Source organism: Ixodes scapularis, unplaced genomic scaffold, assembly GCF_016920785.2.
Source record: "Ixodes scapularis isolate PalLabHiFi unplaced genomic scaffold, ASM1692078v2 PGA_scaffold5__190_contigs__length_132052651, whole genome shotgun sequence".
In the NCBI taxonomy this organism is placed as follows: Eukaryota; Metazoa; Arthropoda; class Arachnida; order Ixodida; family Ixodidae; genus Ixodes; species Ixodes scapularis.
Genome location: NW_024609880.1, coordinates 50,779,781 through 50,798,119, shown reverse-complemented (window position 1 = coordinate 50,798,119; position 18,339 = coordinate 50,779,781). Strand labels below are relative to the sequence as shown.

The 18,339-nt window shown below is 47.3% G+C and overlaps 1 protein-coding gene across 2 annotated transcripts; it reads left to right on the top strand.

Annotated features, from left to right (window-relative positions):
• Positions 1-45: 45 nt before the first annotated feature.
• LOC8036542 (serine-enriched protein) lies at positions 46-14,517 on the top strand. 2 transcript variants are annotated; one of them, XM_029988333.4, is made up of 8 exons: positions 46-913; positions 1,650-1,969; positions 2,297-2,447; positions 4,954-5,065; positions 5,192-5,349; positions 6,843-6,974; positions 8,300-8,553; positions 11,776-14,517. In XM_029988333.4, exons 2-8 carry the CDS (start codon positions 1,776-1,778, stop codon positions 11,930-11,932), a joined length of 1,158 nt encoding a protein of 385 aa, XP_029844193.1. In that variant the 5' UTR covers positions 46-913; positions 1,650-1,775; the 3' UTR covers positions 11,933-14,517. The 2 variants fall into 2 exon arrangements, with proteins under 2 accessions (XP_029844193.1, XP_029844191.1); XM_029988331.4 differs by having other exon boundaries at positions 11,761-14,517.
• The last annotated feature ends 3,822 nt before the right edge of the window (positions 14,518-18,339 follow it).

Sequence of the window (18,339 nt, the reverse complement as noted above, 5' to 3'; positions counted from 1 at the left end):
GACAGCCGTGTGTGAAAACAACAGTTACACGGTTGCCTTCAAGAACAACGGAAAGACTGTTTTTGTAATTACGGTCACTACACAGACGAGCTGGTGGAAGTTTACCATGATGATTTTAACGCGAGAGTGGGGAAGAAGGAGAAAATTTGTTTACAGTTGAAGTGCCGCAGTCTCGGGTTAAAGTCGCATTTTGTATTCGCCCCCAAACTACGTCCAGCTTGCCCAAGGATCAACGCCCCGCGGATCCCGACAAAAGAAGTTGCTCGCTTCCCGCGCTTTTCCTGGCTACATAGCAGCCGCGGATCACTATCTATTCAGGCGTGCACGAATCTGAAAAGTAACACAGATCAACAAATGCAGAACTGAACTTTCAAAACGAGCAAGAACAATTCGATTTGTGTAGCGTGCGAACCGTCAGCGGAGCGCGCGCGCCCTGTTTGCCGCGTTCTTTTCCAGCAGCCAACCGGCGACAAGGGACCCACAAAACCGCTCATCCATTGTCATCCGCGGCTCGGGGCTATTCAACTATCGCAGCAGCTCTTTTTTTTGATCCACAGAAGCTGCACGTCGGAGTTCTGACTCCAAAGCGGTCTTCGGCGCGCCGCACGAGGCTAGGTCGTGACGCGGAGGCCGCTCATCTACGCCAAGACCCACGGCTCGGATTCCGCCCGATCGATCGGGAGCTGCGCTGGCTGCGCGGACATCGTTTTGTTTTTATTTATTTTGTTTTCTTTCGCCGTCGACATCCGGGAAACGAAACCGACGAAACGTCGGTGATGGCGACCGTGGTTGGAACGGCGCACTACGGGTCGGCACTTTGTCGCCCGCGTAAACCGAGGTGGGGTTGAGACCCTGGTTCGGGCCGTGGCCGACGCCGAACGAGACATGCCGTAGAACTCTCCGCTTTGCCCAGGTATGTGTGTTTTTTTGTATGTTCGCCGCGTTTTTCGGAGGGAGTCTTGGTCGCGCTCCGTGCATCAGGTGGCTAGTCTATGACTGGAGAGGTGGAGGGGCTAATGTCGTGGATTACGGAAAGGGCTTGTGCGAGTTGAGTGGCGCTGTAAATACGAGTTTCGCTTATATCGGAGGTTGAGGGATGATGCCGTGGGATCCTTTTGTTCCTTGTTGAGATCACCGATTTTGGGGATTTGGGTTGAGTCCTACCATATTGCTTCGTAGCGTGGGAAAAAAGTCAGCTGTCCGGTTTCGACGTGAAATGATGCTGCGCATAATGTCTCTGGTTCAGAATTGAACTCTTGCCATGGTGTATTCTTCTGACTGAAAATTGGGTTTAACTTGTGGCTGGTTAGCCCAAGTGGGTGCCAGCAATTTAGACTAGTTTGATCTCTAATGTAACTCCCGAATCTTCAGCATGCGTCAATGGCAGTGTACATTTGCTTGTTTTTTTTTTTTGTTTTTATTTCAACATTCGGTTGTTTGCTGACCTAATAATAGAGGCATCCTTTCTGTACACCCGCGAATGAAGTGGTTTTAAAACGACCAAAATGCTACTGATGCGACCTGAAAAAAAAAAAAAAAAAAAAAGGTTTGAGGTGTGAGTAGGTGTTTTTCTGTTCGAATGCCTTTACCGTCGAGCTGTTGTAGGACAACTCTTACAGTCGTTGACTTACGCATCCTTCCTTTTACAGGGCCATTTTCGAACCCCAGCAACCCTAGTCAGTAGGAAACCAGCAGCCCTAGATAATCCCTCCCAGCAGTCAGAGGCACCCTAGTCAGAGGCACCAGTAGAAGGAAGAGCACCAGGAAGCTAAACCATGAGCGGAATGACAGAAGACGTGGCGGTTCCCGAAGAAGAGCCCGACTACTCTGTCTTCGAGAACAAGACGGGACTGGCCGAAGACATGAAGTTCCTGGCTAGCATGCCGGAGCTCTGTGACGTAACGTTCCTCGTGGGGGACACGAGAGAGCCCGTCTGTGCCGTCAAGGCAGTGCTGGCCGCGCGTAGCAGGTAACACCAAACTCAAGGACAACCTCCGACGGAAAAGGCAATGGCGACTTCGGCTTGCCGTTGCTTTTTCGCCCGTTTGTTCTTTTTCCTCCCCTTCTCGAGTGGCCACGGCAGCCCGCGCTGTGGCCACGGCCTCGAGGCTGCGACCTCGCAACCTCTCCCGTGATCTTACTCAGTCCTTTGGATGTGGGCAACGGGAGAAAGGTGTGGCGAATGGGCGTCGGGAATTGACGTTTGGGGGTGCAGCGGTTCAAGTCTTACTTTGGAGTTTGTTGGAAGGGATATGACTGATTCGTGTCTGTCTTTTGGTGTCCCCTTCCTATCAAGGGTGTTCCACAAGATGTTGTACGGTTTCCAAGGAGTGCCAACTCGGGAACGGGACACGGCGTCCAAAAAACGGGATCTGAGCAAAGAGACAAAATTGAAGTTGTTTTTGAAGAGGAGCAGTGAGCCCATATTGAACATACAGTTTCCTCAAGTAAGTTATTCCCTTACATGTCCTTGTGCTACGCTTCGTATCGCATCGTCCACGCAGAGCACGCGCGTCTGACAAATCTTCCGATTTTGAAGTGTACGAATTCAGTACTTGTTTAATTTTGGCGAAAAGTAGTTTCACGCGGTTATTGTGTAATACTCGCAAAGCAAAAGCAAAAAAAAAAAAAAAAAAAAAAAAAAAAAACCCGGCCTACGTAACTACAAACATGCAAACACCGGTCTCTATTAAAAAAAAAAATCGTGCTGCTCTCTCGGTAGCGCCACAAACTAAACTAAACCACTTGCCAAGGGGCGAGCGAGGGTGCGATGGACGAGGTAGTACATCGGTGCACTCGTCCTAGGCGGTTTTGGGACGGCTCTAAGTGGACGAGCTTCGCCCGTCCAAAACGGTTACGAGGTTAAGACCTGCTCAAACAGTAGCATTCGATTACGTTAGGTTGTGATACGACCGCGAGTCACCGGCACATCCGTGCTTTGTATGCCGCGTGCCAAGCTCGGCGTACGAAGCGTGACTCGCCGTCATAACTCGATGAAAGTTCTCACAGCGTAGTCAAACGAAATCAAACGGTACTGTGTCAATCGGCTTTAATCAGCAACACACGAATAGAGGCTAGGAGCAGTACGCGGGGACCCTTCCGTTGAATGCGTTTCCCCGCCGCGCGTTTTGTTCGTTGCGCGTGACGAACTTTGTCCTCATTTTCGCCGCTTGAATTCGCGCTCCGCGCGCTTCCGATCTCTGCATTTCTATTCACGGCGAGGAGCTCGCTAGGGGCGCTTCTGTTTTCCTCACCATGAGCAGTGCACGTGCTACCCACGCGGTTACGTTTTAATTTTCATGGAGCGCTTAGAAGCTTGGCATTGCACGTGCTTGTACCGGCAGAGGAAGTGTCCTCACTCTGGGTTGTAAAAGAAATTCCACCAGGCGGCAATACCAACACTTCTTGCCGCGAAGAAACATGAAGCGTTGGATAATGTAAGCAACAGCGCATGTTTTGGCTGACTCCCTATGCGTCGACGGAGAGGAGGAGGCGAGAACGCCGAGCCCTGGTGGGAATGCTGGGTGGGTAGAACTAAGGCTAGCTGCGGCGTTTCGCGTAAGAACGCCGTCGTTTGGCTCTCGCACTCGAACGCGTTCGACAAGGGCAGTAGAAACAGACAGGTCAACATACAAATCGTTAAAAAAAGAAAACAGAGCTCTGCGTTTTGACGTTCCAGCGCTCTCGCCTCCTCCCTCGGTTTCTCAGCTCTTTAGCATTCCGAACCTCACATCAAGAACTTCTCAAACCCGTCCAATAACTGCGAGTATTTATTTATTTATTTAGTTGAAAATTTGCGTAGTTGCATTTATGTCGTTTAGTGTCACCCTGCGCTGCCGCTTCCCCGCAGTTCAGTGGCGGGCGTTGGGAGAAGCACCCTTTACAGGCGAGTGAGCTCGCGTGCACGTAAATGGAGGAAGGAGAAATCGAGAGATTTTGTTTATGTTAATGGGGTGACTCTATACCACACGAAAACGGTCATAGTACTAGAACACTATAATCTGTGGTATTATAATGTGCCGCAGTTCAGTTTTTTATTTATATTTTTGCTCTGATGCGAGTTTGATTTATCGGTACATTTGGCTGCAAAATATATATTCTTATTTGCATCGAACCCTGCCCCCTTTAGGTTTCTTTTTTTTTTTTTTTATTTCAATGGCAGGCATTACAGTTTAAACTTTCCTACACTTTCACACCTTCAATAACTTATGAATATAATATGTTAGCATCAAGACTAAAACGTGTATATGTTCAGATGGGTATGTTGTCTTTAACTATGCTTTTGTTTGGCATTAGCTTTGGTTATGCCTGCAAATCCAAAACAGTACTGAAACGAGTGTGTTTATGCGCGAGGCAGCGCATCTGCATATTTGGGAGGCAGCAGATCTTTAAAGGGTTCCTTGTCCCTGCTAACTGCCCGTCTGTGGCTGTAGCAATTTCTCCCGGGGCCTTTCTGTTATTTTTGTATAGCCAGATAATTTATTTTTAGTTACCCTAGTAGGGAAACAAGTTCTGGAACAACACTACACTGGTTAAAAATGTGCTTGGATCTCTCTTGAAGCATCTGTCCAGCACTTGAATGCCATCAAGCTCCACTGTTTCTCTCTAGCAAGAAGCTGTTGCATGAAACATATTTCACGCTTGCCTGCACACTGCTTTACTGGGTTCTACCTTCTTTTAACCAGCCCTGCCTGACCTACATTCACTGGCAGCTTCAGAAACGGGGCGTGGCCAGCCCTGAGCGTCCGATCATCGCTCCTGAGCCATTGAGATTGTGGCCTTAGCCAATAAGAATGCATGTGAATGAATCGCGAGGCATGAACATAATAAGCCTGACCCTGCATTTCTTTAACTGTCAGTGACCAGAAATGGCAACTGATGCAGAATAAGTAAAGAGCCTCCATTGTGTCCGTCGTCCAACTGTCTACCACCCTTGCCCGAACCATTTTTCAGGCACAGACCCACCAGACTTTGATCATTGAAGAGTTTGAACCCGATGTCTTTAGGCAGCTCATTGAATACATACACACGGGGTGCGTGACCCTTCAAGCACGGACCTTGCTGGGTGAGTGCGGACGCCGTCTAATCCAAGCTTCCTGTTGGAGCTTCTTCTTGGAGTCTATTCTCAAAACTTCCTCTCGTAGAAGGGATCGTGCCCGTGGCGTGACATTGCCCTTCACTTCCCTCGCAGGTCTGATGAACGCTGCCGACTATTACGGACTGGAGGAGCTGAGGAAAGGTTGCATGGGTTTTGTTCAGTGCTGCATTAGCGTTGACACAGTGTGTGCCCTGCTTGCTTCGGCTGAGCGGTACATTCAGTATAAGTGCACCAAATCGTTGGTCCAGAGGGTGAGTGCCATCGTCTCATCTGCCACCCTTGTCCCTTCCTGGTGGTCTTTGACATCTCTCGGTATTTCTTTGTCTGCTCTTTGTGAGTGTTATGGAAGTTGTGGAAGTTTTTAGAAATTAATATAGAGTGGCTGGTGGATCATTGTTGAGATTGGTACGTTGACCAGATAAGTCAGCCTCTTAGCACTCGGGGTGCACATTGCAGTCTTACATGGATCCGACGTGAGGTAGTGGATCATTTTATCTATTTTTTCCTGGGGATCTGAACGGGCATTATGCGAGGGGATCCAAGGGTGGGGTGCTGCCGGCACAAAAAATTGGCACAAAATTAAAAGTGGTCCGGCTCCTCGGTGGTCGCCGCACAAAGCCTTGCTTATAGGATGGAGGTGAGTAGGGTGCGCGTGTGTTGCGTGTCTCTGCCACTGGGGAGCAGGACCACGGGTGCAGAGTAGTGCTCCGATAAAAAACCGAATTCTAGAAATGCGTCCAAAGAGAGCGTTTTTACAAAACGGCGTAAGATGCTGCCTCTGCGTTATATCTTTTAACAAAGAGTTGATTTAGTTGTTTTCGATGATGCTTCACAATTTTCTAACAGAACCATATGTCTATTTTCACTACTTAAAAAGTTAATTAACAAATTTTACTTAATTATCCAACTGATCATAACGATTGGCCCCCTATACTATGTCCCCCTGGCAGTATAACTCACCTGCACAAAATGCATAAGTGTAGGTTTCACTGCTTTTTTAAGCTGTATATAAAAAACAATAATTCTAACATGAATGCAGTATTAAAACACTGGAAGCTGTATTAGAGGAGAACAGGGCAGTGGCTGCCACAAGGTAATTAGTGTAATTTTTTGGGAACACAGTGGTGAGATAGTGGACTAAATTCCTTTATTCGCGACTCCAACTGTCTATAGGTGGCACCACTCATTTTCCGAAATGGTAGTAATAGTGAGGGTCGGAGAGGCATGCTGGTATACCATTTGTTGAGCCTGTCTAGTGCGCTGGCTTCACTGAGTGACACAAATTATACCCGTGGGCTCTGAAATGCCACAGAAGAGAACTACTGCGCACACACGCAACGGCTTCCGCGGCTTAGTGGACAAATATTGCAGCACAAAGAAGGCGGTTTTTGGAGCGGTCTATGCTAGACGGAGGTTATGCCACACTCTGCAGTCACTGACAGTTTAAGAAACGTAGGGCTTGTCAAGTCCCAAGCATCTCATTATCGCTCCACAGCCAATGAGATTGCGTCATCTGCCAAGAAAAACTCCGAGGAACGAATCACGAAGCAAGATATGTGAACACCATAAGTCACGTCGTGCATGGGCTTGTGCCCAATTAATGGCTCGTCTGTTATCTGTTCCTTGGTTGAGAGCTCCACCTGTGAGGTGCACGAGCAGATCTCGCGTCGGCATTCGTGAATGATCCTACGAGAAGCATTTCTTGCATCGACGCCGCAGATTGATCTGACTTTCTGTCTTCTAGGTGCTCGAGTTTGTAGACAACCATGGCAATGAGGTTCTGAGCCTTGGCTCCTTTGCCCTCTTACCCGAGCACGTGGTGAGGCTCATCTTGTCTCGTGAAGAACTGACGGCAGATGAACTCACCAAATTTCAGGTTGGTGTCTCTAATTTGCGTCTTCTTCTCCTCCCCCGGCAGGCGTTCTGCTTCTGCCCAGTCGGGGTTTCTGTTTTGGCGTGATACATATCTAGACACAATATTTGGACTGAGCATATGATCCAAGAAGCCCACTAAATACCGTCGGCATTTATTCAGTCTTCTTCTTTTTAACTTTTATCCGTGTCAGAGAAGGTGAGGGGGGAGTCCCAGGGGGGGGGGGGGGGGGGGGGGGTCAAAGCGTTTCATTGCCTTTAGTCTCTGCTCTAGAATATTCACAAGGACCGCCGAATTTTAGAATGTCGGGCAGTCTGAGACAGTGGTTCCTAAATGGGGGTCCGCAAAAGCAATTTAAGGGTCCACGGAGCAACAATAAAAGTTTTCTTTCTTCAGATCAAAAAGAAATGTTTCAATTTTTGGGCGAATTTTCTCGTGTGGATGTCAATAAGTACTTCACACTAGCCCTCAATTATATCCATTTATTGAATCAATTTTATATTTAACCTATACCTTCCCCCTCCCCTCACCACGAATGGGTCTTCCATCATCTCCGCGGATTCACATGGGGTCCGCAAAACATTGATGGTTGAGAACCACTGGTCTAAGGAATCTGGTGCATCTACTTTCCCACAAAGCACTTGGGGGAGCCAATTGCTGTGACCTGTTGAGGGTACTCAGAAATTGACGGGGCTTAAAATATCTTTAGATTTCAGAAAACGGTTTGTGCCCAGACACCGAAAATGGTGGAACACCATGCTCGGCGCCACAGCACAGACTGTTGTTCTCTTGAGGTCCAAACATACAACAGCTTCATCATTGGCCGAGCTCCCTCCATAGATCGTAGCAATTGGCGCTCGCATGTGCTTCGCGGAAATGAAGACACTCCAGATTTATAAAGGCTGGTTTACTGATTTGCGCCCGAGTACGGCCAGGCGCGCTGCAACCGTTTACGACCGCCTGCGACGAGAGACCAGACTGGCGCCATCTGTTGGTTATCCCAGGAACACTTCCAATCAATGTAAATTTCTTGGAATTTTTATGCACCATTCTTAAAATATGTGCGACAATATTATGTGCAACCATTTCTCATAGATAGTTTATAAGTTTGATCACGCAAACACTGCAAAACCTTCATTCTAGTGTTATGCAGTTTCAGGACTCTTTGGCAGATGGGGCCAGCGTGTTGTTTCGTGTTAGGCCGTCACACTCGGATGCAAATGTGTGAACCGTCTTTTAGAGTTTGCGGGCGAAGCACACGGTATGCGGCCTCTGTCCGCCGTCCATCCCTCCGACACCCACATCGCGCCCCGGGACACCTATTGCAGGCGGCCGTGCACTGGAGCAAGCGCTACTGCGACACCATGCCCGAGGCTGAACTGCGAGAGGTCATGGGCAACTTCCTCGAGTGCATAGAGCTGTACAAGATCCCCGCGGGGATCATCATGCGGGAGGTCCACCCCCTCGGAGTTGTGCCCGACCACATCATCATGAACGCCCTGGCCTACCAGGCAGATCCCTCGAGCGTCGACATGAACAAGATCAGCTCGCCCAATCGTTTCCGACGCTCCACCGTCTTCAGGTGGGTCGGTTTGCGCCGCCTGTGCGTCGCCAAACTCCGTGACTGTACGCCAAAATTTACACGACCTTGCTCCAGAGCACGGTGGAAGATATACGCATAGGTGTGGACACTGCCAGATAACGTCCTCTTCTCGCCTTGGTTGCAAGCAACGCTGCTGGATGACTCTTCGATAAGTGGCTTGTGGTAGCCTGTCGCAGGCCCAGTTTTCCACGCTTCTCTCTGAGAGACATTCTCGTTTTTAAAGTCATTTTCTGGGTGTGCTGCATTACATAGAACTTGGTACTTGTACTATGCACGCTGCTTGGACACAGCATCATTATTGAGTCTAGTTTCGCGCCTCAATGGCGGCAGGAACAGTTTAATGAACACGATGAAGCGGAGAGATTTTTAGCGCTGTGTTTAAGCAAGCGTTAATCGGGGTTAGAGTAGATGCAACAAGTGGAAAATGCCTGCCCAAAACATACAAGAGACAGAAATTAGTCAGGACAATGTCTCAAACTCAGCTAACTTGTTTATTTAGTCCACCTTCTTACATAGTCTCAATCTCAAGGTCATCGCCACCAACACAAAAAGATGAAGTCTATACAGTTCAGGCGAAACAGTGTCCTTCACACAATGCAAGAATCTGGACAACATTACAGATTGATGCAATAGCGCAACATCCATCCACCTTCAGACTTGAACAAAAGGATATCTTCCCCTTCTATTCTAAGCACAGTTTCCACTTCTGACTCAAAAAACACCCTATCCACCTATTACTACCAAAAAAGGAAAAAAAAAAAACACACCAAAACGGTTTTTGGGCCAACACACGTCAAGCCCCACCCCCCAAAAAGTGTGTTTTACCGTTTTTTGAGACAACCACTGTCAAGGTCATCCTGTCTATTTTCTGCCTCTTCTACGTTTTGATGTTTCCTCTCTACCCCGGTCTCAGGTTGATCCAAAATGGTTAATATTCACCAGCTCGCCTGCACCCTTGCGATGTTTTCACTTTGTTTCGTTTGTTCCTCCTTTCTCCAGTTGTGCCTTCTGACTTGCGGAGATGCCGTCGAACTAGGCCACTTGGGTGCGGGCCAATAGGACTTTATCTGGTTGATCACGTCGCAGCATTCGCCATGCTGCGTGTTTTCGCCTAAAGAATATCTTACACCGTGCTCGAGAGTAGAGATTTTGTAGCTTGGAACTCGAAAACCTAGCCACACCTGGCTTTGCTCTGTCTGGTGTTATGCGACACAGCTCGTCGGTCGAGCACAGACAGGGTCATCATTTTCTGTCTCCATGCATGCAGTGTTGTGGAAGGCATGGACATGGGCACTCTCCCAACCACCCACATGCTTTGTAAAGCATGTCGGTGGTTGGGCAGTCAGTTTGGTGATCCTGCACGCAGTTGGTGAGAGCGAGAGTAGGTCAGCCTGTCGGTGCATTACATGATGACATTATAGTTGCTATTGAAAAGGAGGTTAAATAAAATGCGCAGTGTGTGTACCCAACTCATTGAGAATGTTGTGTCGCTGTGCAGGGTGGTGAGCACTAAAATCAGGCGTGGAGTTTGGATCATTCAGCACTGACAAGTGCTTTTCACACACTCGGAAAATTGTGCTGGAATTCTCGATTGTAGGGGATGTGTGAAGGAAAGCTTGGATGCCTATTTGCTGCACTTTTAAAGGCATGGCGAGGAGAAAGCATGAGGACTATAACATATATACAGACATCACATGTGAGGTCAGCTAAATGTTTAATCATGACAAATTGGCAGAGTTCTTTTTTAGCTGAAATTTGTTGTAGATCTCTCATGTAGATCCTGGCCGACTGTGTGGAGAGGTCAAGATGCACTTTGGGGTAATTACAATACCTAAACGACTACTTTTGCTCTTTAGGCATCTCAAGTTTAGAATTTGCTCGATGCTTATACAAGTAATAAAATATTTATATTCTTGAAGGCTGTTTACATTTAGGAACAGAATGATATGATTGTAACGGAGAGTATTGTGAGAGGGTGTACGTTTAGGGGTTAGAACTGCCATCACAGCTATCCCATCGGATTGTGGGATAGGGGAAAGCCCATTCTCTTTAAGTATAGTCATTACTGACATGAATGGCAATATGCCGTGCCCTGTGTCCCTTGTTTGCATTCGTTCAAAACATTTTGATGCCCATTCTTATACCCTTCAGAAATGAGGTAAGGGTCATTATATCTCATACTAAACACTTGTCAGCAATAAAATGTCTGCCTATGATCATTCTACTTTAATATTTTGATCGTAAAACAACTAACTCTACATAACTTTTTTTTTCTTTTTTTTTAAAGTGGAAGCAAATTAGCAGTGTTATCACGACCTCATTTCACTTAAATCGAATCGCAGCTGCCAGCTGCCACTGCCGTTATAAATGGGTGAGGCGGCCCATGTTCTAAAGCAGAAGTCCTCAAACTGTTCCATCTAAAAAAAGAAAAGCTTTTTTCTCTCTATTGATAGCCAAGGAAACCTGCCTGGTTTCAGTATTGATGCACTAAAGTAGTGCAGAATCCTGCAGACCTTGTAAAGAATGATGGACATACTAGAAAGTGTTTGGCACATAGTTATGCATCAATAGATGGCTTTAAGTTTAACCACTATTTAGAAATATTTAGGGAGCGAGTGACGCACACACTTTATTTTAAGAAACTCGAACTAGGTGTTGTCTTAAAATAAAGTGACTTTCTCTCTCTCTCTCTCTCAGGTCTTTGTAAACAGTGTTTAAACTGGAAGAACACTTTACATAAGGCAGGAGCAACAGGAAATTTTGGAGCTTTGGGAACCCCCGGGTCCCCAGGAAACTTGAAATTCCCCAGACTACCCCCAGGGGTTCTCCGAGCTTCCTTATTTTCCTTGGCCGTCCTTACCCTTAACGAAAGCCTTCTTTAAATTTAGACACCGTTTTAGATGGTCTGGGCCCTCAATTGATGTGCAGCAAACAGTCTCTAGTATGTGCATTATTGTTTACTAGTTCTCTAGGTTTCTGCACTGCTTTATAGCATGAATGCCGAAACCGGGATGGCTTCCACGGCTATCAATCAAGGGAGATAGGTGTTCCTTGATATAGAAAACTTGGAGAACCCCAGGGTATCAGTCACTTAGAGGTTCCACCAGCTTGACTCCAATTTCGAATTAGGCTTTTCGTGCAGTTGTGTGAAGAGCAAGGGGGGGTTTCGGTGTTTTGGGAGCGCAGTGTGTCACCACTCAGGTCGATGTCCATCGCGGACCCGTCCCCCGAGAAGCCCCCCGAGAGCGACAACCAGATCAACGCCGAGGTGGACAAAGCCAACGTCAAGACGCGGGGCCGCAGCAAGAGCACCTTTTCTCGTCCCTACCGGCGCAGCAAGACCCTGGCCGAGAGCTAAGTGGGCCTCACGGGGCGACAGGGCGGAGGAAGGCACACGTGTGCATGTGCGCATGTATGGCGGAACCACGCACATCGAGTCTGCCAGGCATGAACGCGCCTAGGGTCTCCGAGTACTCCTGGGGTCATGGAAGAAGCGTGGTTGTCGAACTGATGTCGGAACCGAACTGCTCTTCACATTGAATGTGTACACATCTACACATTTGTCATGTCTTGGAACTACCGAAGGCAGCTAGCTGCTTTTCCCTTTAAGCGTGCATGCACGTCCACATATTCCGGGGGATCGGTGGCCAAGTGTGTTATCACACCGCGGCTTGGAGCATGTGGAGCGACAGCTTGCGCTGCTGAACCCACCCCTGCCCTACGGGCAGGGGTGGTGCTGATCCAGATCTGGATCAGCATCGTATTGGCAGCGTGTGGTGGTGTTTCACTACCGCGTGATGCACAGTAAAGAACACCAGACCAGCAGTGGTACTGCACTGGCAAAATTCTTCATCTACAGCGGAGACACCAGCTGCCCGTCGGGGCTGACTAACTTCCCACGGTCTAAACTTGCAACACAATTACCTTTTTACACATTCATTAAGTCTTGGCATACATTCACAGTAAAAGGTTAGAGAAACGTAGATGCCGACAGGGACGAGCAGAGCGTTTGAAAGAGACTTGTAGGTGTGAAATGTGCGCATTTCACATCTGGGAGTTTCCTCATGCTCACCGCTCACCTCGGCAAAATCAGCTGGCATCATTGTGGCTTCGAGCAGTCGACATTGCGCAGTGCAGTGCCCTGGGAGTACTCAGCGACCCTGGGCTTGCCAGGCCGAAGGTGTGGAGTGAAGTCTGCCCTGTTGGCACAAGTGGTGGGGAGAAAACTAGTTCATTATGTCCGTCACTGCCGAAATTGGACTGTCGAGGAATGCCGAGTTGTTGCCATTAGGGTGTTGTGGATTGGTGTTAAGCTTTACAAACATTGTTGGTGTATTTCTGTGATGTCCCTATGGAAACCTATTGAGGTGTTGCAAAGGTGTTTGCATGCCACATTCTGGAATTGTGCATTCAGATTTTGGGGAAGGATAATAATTTTGCAATCTGCAGCAAAGCTTGAAATTTCAAGTTGATCAGGTGACTGGTGTTTCCTGCATCCTGTTGCATAGCACAAATGCTGAGTGCTTGTTGAGTAATGGAGGTTAGTTTATCGTCGTAACAAGAAATTGATGAGATATTGGCCCATATTCACCCCCTACCTACTGTGAGGCGCAAACGGCTCCAGCATCTGACATGGCGGCACTTAAAATCGTGGGTTATTCAGACACCTTGTAGTGTGTTAAATGGCAAAGATTTGACATTTGGGATATTGGTTGTGTCTTACAGTGACACACACTTAGTGCCACTCTCTCCACTGGAGAGATATGTAAGTCGGGAGAGGTATGCAATCCACTGCATTTATCACTATGAACGTGTTTCTCCACTTCTCATTGCCTAAGTTTGTGTGAGTGTTCTTTCCTTTTTATTTGGGTGACTACTATGCACTTCCCATGTTTGGTAAGAGCAGTTGCCTGCTTGTCTAAGCCCAGAAGATTTTGCTGAGAAGTTCCAAAGTACTGGTGAGAGCATTGACACAATGTCTTCACATTGGTAGCTCTGTTCCAAGCTAATTGCTCAAGCCATGCTGTGAAAATCGGAGCAGGCAGCTAATCTCCACTTTGTCTGCATGTCCACCCATTGTTCTGTGTTGTGAACCACTTTTTTTTTTTATTGTAAGCCTGTGCTTAGAACCTTGTTGAGATTGACTTGTGCTCCACATATCATTTTTGTCAGTGCTGTAACGTCTCAGATGTCACATTCTGATCTGTTTATGTGGTCCTTGGAGTGCAATAGATTCTTCTCCCCTTTTCTGAGCTAGTGGGAAAATGGCACATGAGGATGTTTGCGAAGCTAAACTTTTGCAGTAAATTTTCAATATTAGTGTGCTACAGTGCAGCTTTTCAAAGTTAACCATTGCATTACAAACATTTTTTTTTTTTTTTCAATATATGACAAAGGTTGGTTTATATTGTCTGGGTGTTATATATTTTCCTTTTGAAGAACGTTAAAAGGGGAATGAATGTAGCTATAGGTTTGAAACCGCATGTCGTTTTTCCGCATTTCCATATTGTCACTGAAACATGCACTAGATGCAAAGTAGCTCCGAGCAAAGTAAATTTAGCTCCTGCGAGGACTTCGGCATCACTGATGTTTGTAGTTTCACTGGATACTGTATAACTCAATCTTTGCAGCTGTTACAAGGACACAAAAGTGATACTGTTGGCATAGTAGCTCCTGCCTGCATGTTTGTTTTAGCATTGAAGATGTTGCAGCTCGGAAACCCGTGTAATTCACAGGAAAAACAACACACCATCGCACCACATTCCGAGCACAGTTGTGTTGTACAAGTATTGTTTCTGGCTATTTTGGAAAGACATTAGGCATTTTGTGCTGTGAACTAGTTCCTGTCCCTTGTGGAATGTTTCCCGTGACGTAGTCTATTTTTCCAAAGATGTATTTTTGTAAAGTCTGTTAAATAAAGTGTTGATGCGGTTTCCCTGGTTCCGCAAGCGTCGCCACCGTTTCTTGGTCAGAGTAGCACACTGCCAGATCCAATCGCCCAGGAAGGCGATATCAGCTTACACCTTTCCCCTTGCACATCAGAAACCTCCGCGTTTGAGCGGAAACCACTTCACTCGTCTGCACGCATCTTCTCTTTCACTCTATTTCCAGCACAATGCAATGTCCCTTTGTTGAGCACCCAAGAGGGACAGCGACGATTATACACCGTTTCATCTTACTGTGGACCGTAGTGGACGCTATGAGCCATCAGAGCCAATCCAAGGCCGTGCGAGTATCACGTGACTTTCGATGACGTCAGTCCGCCCTTTCTGGTAGCTGGAGGCTCCCCTTTCCCCCCAATTCGTCCTTCTTTGTGGTGGCAGAGAAATGTCTGGTTAAACGCAGCAGAAGCTACCTTTCCCACATTATGGCTGACCAAGTGACGTCAGTGCATGCTCAGGGCCTGTCTTCTACTGGGAGTGTAGTCACGCGACATGTCTGCAGCGCGGGATTGGCTGGGATGGCTTTTGTAGCGTCCGCTGTAGTCCATTGTAAGGAGAGGCGGTGTATGGTAGCGGTAGAGCACCGCTCGAAAAACGGACAACCAGCTCTTTTGCCCAACGAACCATGAAAGGGCTGCTTCTGCCAGCCCTGACTCTGCTGTTAGCGTTTCGGGACGCTGGGTCAGAGGGTTCAGGCTTCTCGGCGGAGCACGAGCTTCTGGATCAACCGCTCTACCTTACCCCGTACCTGGTGCGGGGCGACGTCAACACAGCGAGGGAGCACAGCCGCGTGGGAGCTTTCGGCGGGTCGCCCGACCTGGAAAGCTACGCGGGCTTCATCACGGTTCGCGACAAGCTCAAGAACCAGCTGTTCTTCTGGTTCTTCCCTGCCATCGTAAGTGCCTGGCTTTCCACCCGCGCCTGCTGCTCTGCGGTAACCAACATAGGTGATGCTGTCTGCGTTAGGATAGGTCATCTTAAAAAGGAGTCATGAAACGATATCGGGTTGGAATGTTCATGAATTTTCAGAGGCATACTGGTCCTAGTCTGGCCCAAGTATGCTTGCACGGACTGCCTCAGATTCAGAAGCATGGTCGCGGCAAAATTGCGAGGATAAAAGGGGACTATTTCTTTCAGTCTTGCCTTCCCAAAGCTTGACGTAACTGTGGGATCGAAACCACCCGCCCGACGACAGTCCATGAGCACTCGACTTCGGCTGGTAACAATACCTCGGTAGACACTCGGGTAGGGGCTCGTGACCAACCACTGCGGTAGTGAGAATAGCCGAACTGTGACAATGGCTGGAGCTCAGCACGTGTTTTCTACTTTGCCGAGCCTAAAGTCACTGGATCCTGGGAAAGTAGCGCCATTGCCTTCCCTGCCTGCTAGCGGGACAGAAACAGATACTAAAGGCCCGTTCACACGATGCATTTTTCTCGCGCATCTAGTGTCGCGAAACGTAGTTTCGCGAAATGGTTGCGCCGTCTGAACGAGTCCGAAAAGGACGCCCGCATCTAAAAAAAGTTGCGCGCACACCTCGCTTCTGAAGCGAGCTTTTGCTGAAACTTTGCCGAGTCCTGTCAATCGCTCTGAGGGCGAAGCCAATGGCCACTCAGAAACGCTCTCACGTGGCCTTTGAGGGGGAGCGAGCTCTTTGAGAGGACCACTACACTGCCGGTGTTGTAGCCGAGCCAAATCCGAAAAAAACCGAAACCACGAACGATGGATACTGCCGGCGCTTCCGCAAGCACGTCAAGCACCACTGAAGGAAAAGTGAGTGGCATATCGGAAAAAAATCCAGCGATGGACGAAGACGTAATTGGTGATGATGATAATTCGCGTCTATTTTTAGTCATAATTAAGAAATAAAACCTTGACAAGGAAACAAAAAGGGACGTACACAGTACCGTCTCAAAACCAGCACAGCGTACAGCTCTCATTTACTTCCACAACAGTCTTCTTCCTTGTCAACCTCCATCCAGATTATACATATTCAACAGTAAATAAAGTAAATGGCAGTAAGTGACAATTCAACAACTAGTTAATGACAATTTAAGAGTAAATTAAGTAAATGGAAGAAAATGACAGCTGTATGCTGTGCTGGTTTTAAGACGGTGGTGTGTATGTCCCCTTTTGTTTCCTTGTCTATAAGGTTTTATTTCTTAATTATGATTGTTCACCAGCTCGCCTGTGTTTTGACTCTTAGAATGTGGCGGGAGATGGAGAACACGACGCTGAATGGCTAATAATGATGATGTTGATGTTGGCTTCCAACTGAAGCGCCACTTTATGGTCAACACCCAAACTATTTTCGCGAGTCTAAACGTCATCGTTGTTGCACATGAAGCGGTACGTGTGAACGAGCACATTTCGCGAAACTTGAGTGTCGCGAAACTGTTGCGCGCCTAAAAGATGCATCGTGTGAACAGACCTTAAGCTGGGCCTTCTCTGAGCGCTTGCCAGAGTAGGCCGTTTATAACGAAAAATACAGCCACCAGGATCAAAATACGAACGTGCGATTGTCATTTCCGGATATTGTGGATCATATTCAACCTATTTTTGAACATGACGGTCCACTTCACCACTTTATTTCACAGTGGACCATGGTTACCACCAACAGTCATCCAGACAATCATGTTTTTTGAACCCCTTACAATGCTGTCACTCTTTGTAAACACCAAGACAACACGTAAAAAAAAATCCTGCTGCAAGAAAATGCGGTACCCCCGTTCTTTCAGGGGCTGAACTAAAGTCAGTAAACGCCGCTCCATTCCCCGATGTTCTTATGTGCACCGCCAGTTTCTACTTGTAATCTATGTACAAGCTGTCCCCCCCCCCCCCCCCCCCCCCTCCAAAGCTCATTCTCCGCCCAAATATAGCGCTAGATGATTGCCAAAGTTTCCGAGCACCAACCGTTATCTTATTCAAAAGTTACAAGCATTTTTTTTTTTTTAATTATTTCCATGGGAAAATGGCGGCCGAAGGACCTCTTACGATACACGGAGCTCTATGGCGCCAGTGACCGAAAACGGTCGAAAATATGCCCCATTTCCCCATTGAAAATTTCAGAAAATTACTTATAACTTTTGAAGAAGATAAGGGTTAGTTCTGAAACTTTGTCATTTGGTTCGGAAGGCTAAGGCTATATTTGGGTGGAGAATGAGCGTTCAATGACGCAACCCTTATTTTTGCAATAAAAAAAAGAAAACATTGTAAGGGACACCTTGCACATGACTGAAGTTGTTGCAGCGTAATGACCCTGTCCAAGCTGCTGAGAACTAACAAAATGTCTCCCCTAGAACTTTTACTATCGTTGTCACTAGTGCAAGTTACCGCAAAAGACAAAAAGGGTGCGAGTAGTTCACACGCGTGGTTGCCAGAGGAGAAAACGACGCTTCTTACGTCTGAAACGTCTATGTCTTCATAAACGATAAATAACTGATCTTATATGCATATATTTCGATTCACCATGTAAAGGGAAAAAGAACGGGGAATCCGCGAGGAGCCGAACTTCTTTGACTAGATTCTTCAAGGGGCTATGAAACAATTTTTTTTTTACTTTTGCTAAATACTACTGATTCACTCACTAACGGTAATAATCGAATAAACTTGCCTTCATTTTTTTTTTTTTTTTTTCTAAGCAGTGGCAGTCGGCAAATAAATTCGAGAAATATGAGCATTGTTCATCCCTTCAACTCGGAGCCAGAACAAGCGGCCACGTGGCTTGGTGCCTATCCTATGTCGCCAAAGTTAAAGGGGCCATGAAACGAATTTTGGGCTGGGCACGTACCGCTTCACTTGCAACAACGATGACGTTTAGACT

Bases quoted from the DNA above. Each gene is read 5' to 3' on its own strand.
- LOC8036542 (XM_029988331.4), top strand. From the start codon at position 1,776: ATGAGCGGAATGACAGAAGACGTGGCGGTTCCCGAAGAAGAGCCCGAC. The intron at 5,066-5,191 runs GTGAGTGCGGAC...CTTCCCTCGCAG, and splicing joins TCAAGCACGGACCTTGCTGG to GTCTGATGAACGCTGCCGAC. The intron at 8,554-11,760 runs GTGGGTCGGTTT...TTGGGAGCGCAG, and splicing joins CGACGCTCCACCGTCTTCAG to TGTGTCACCACTCAGGTCGA.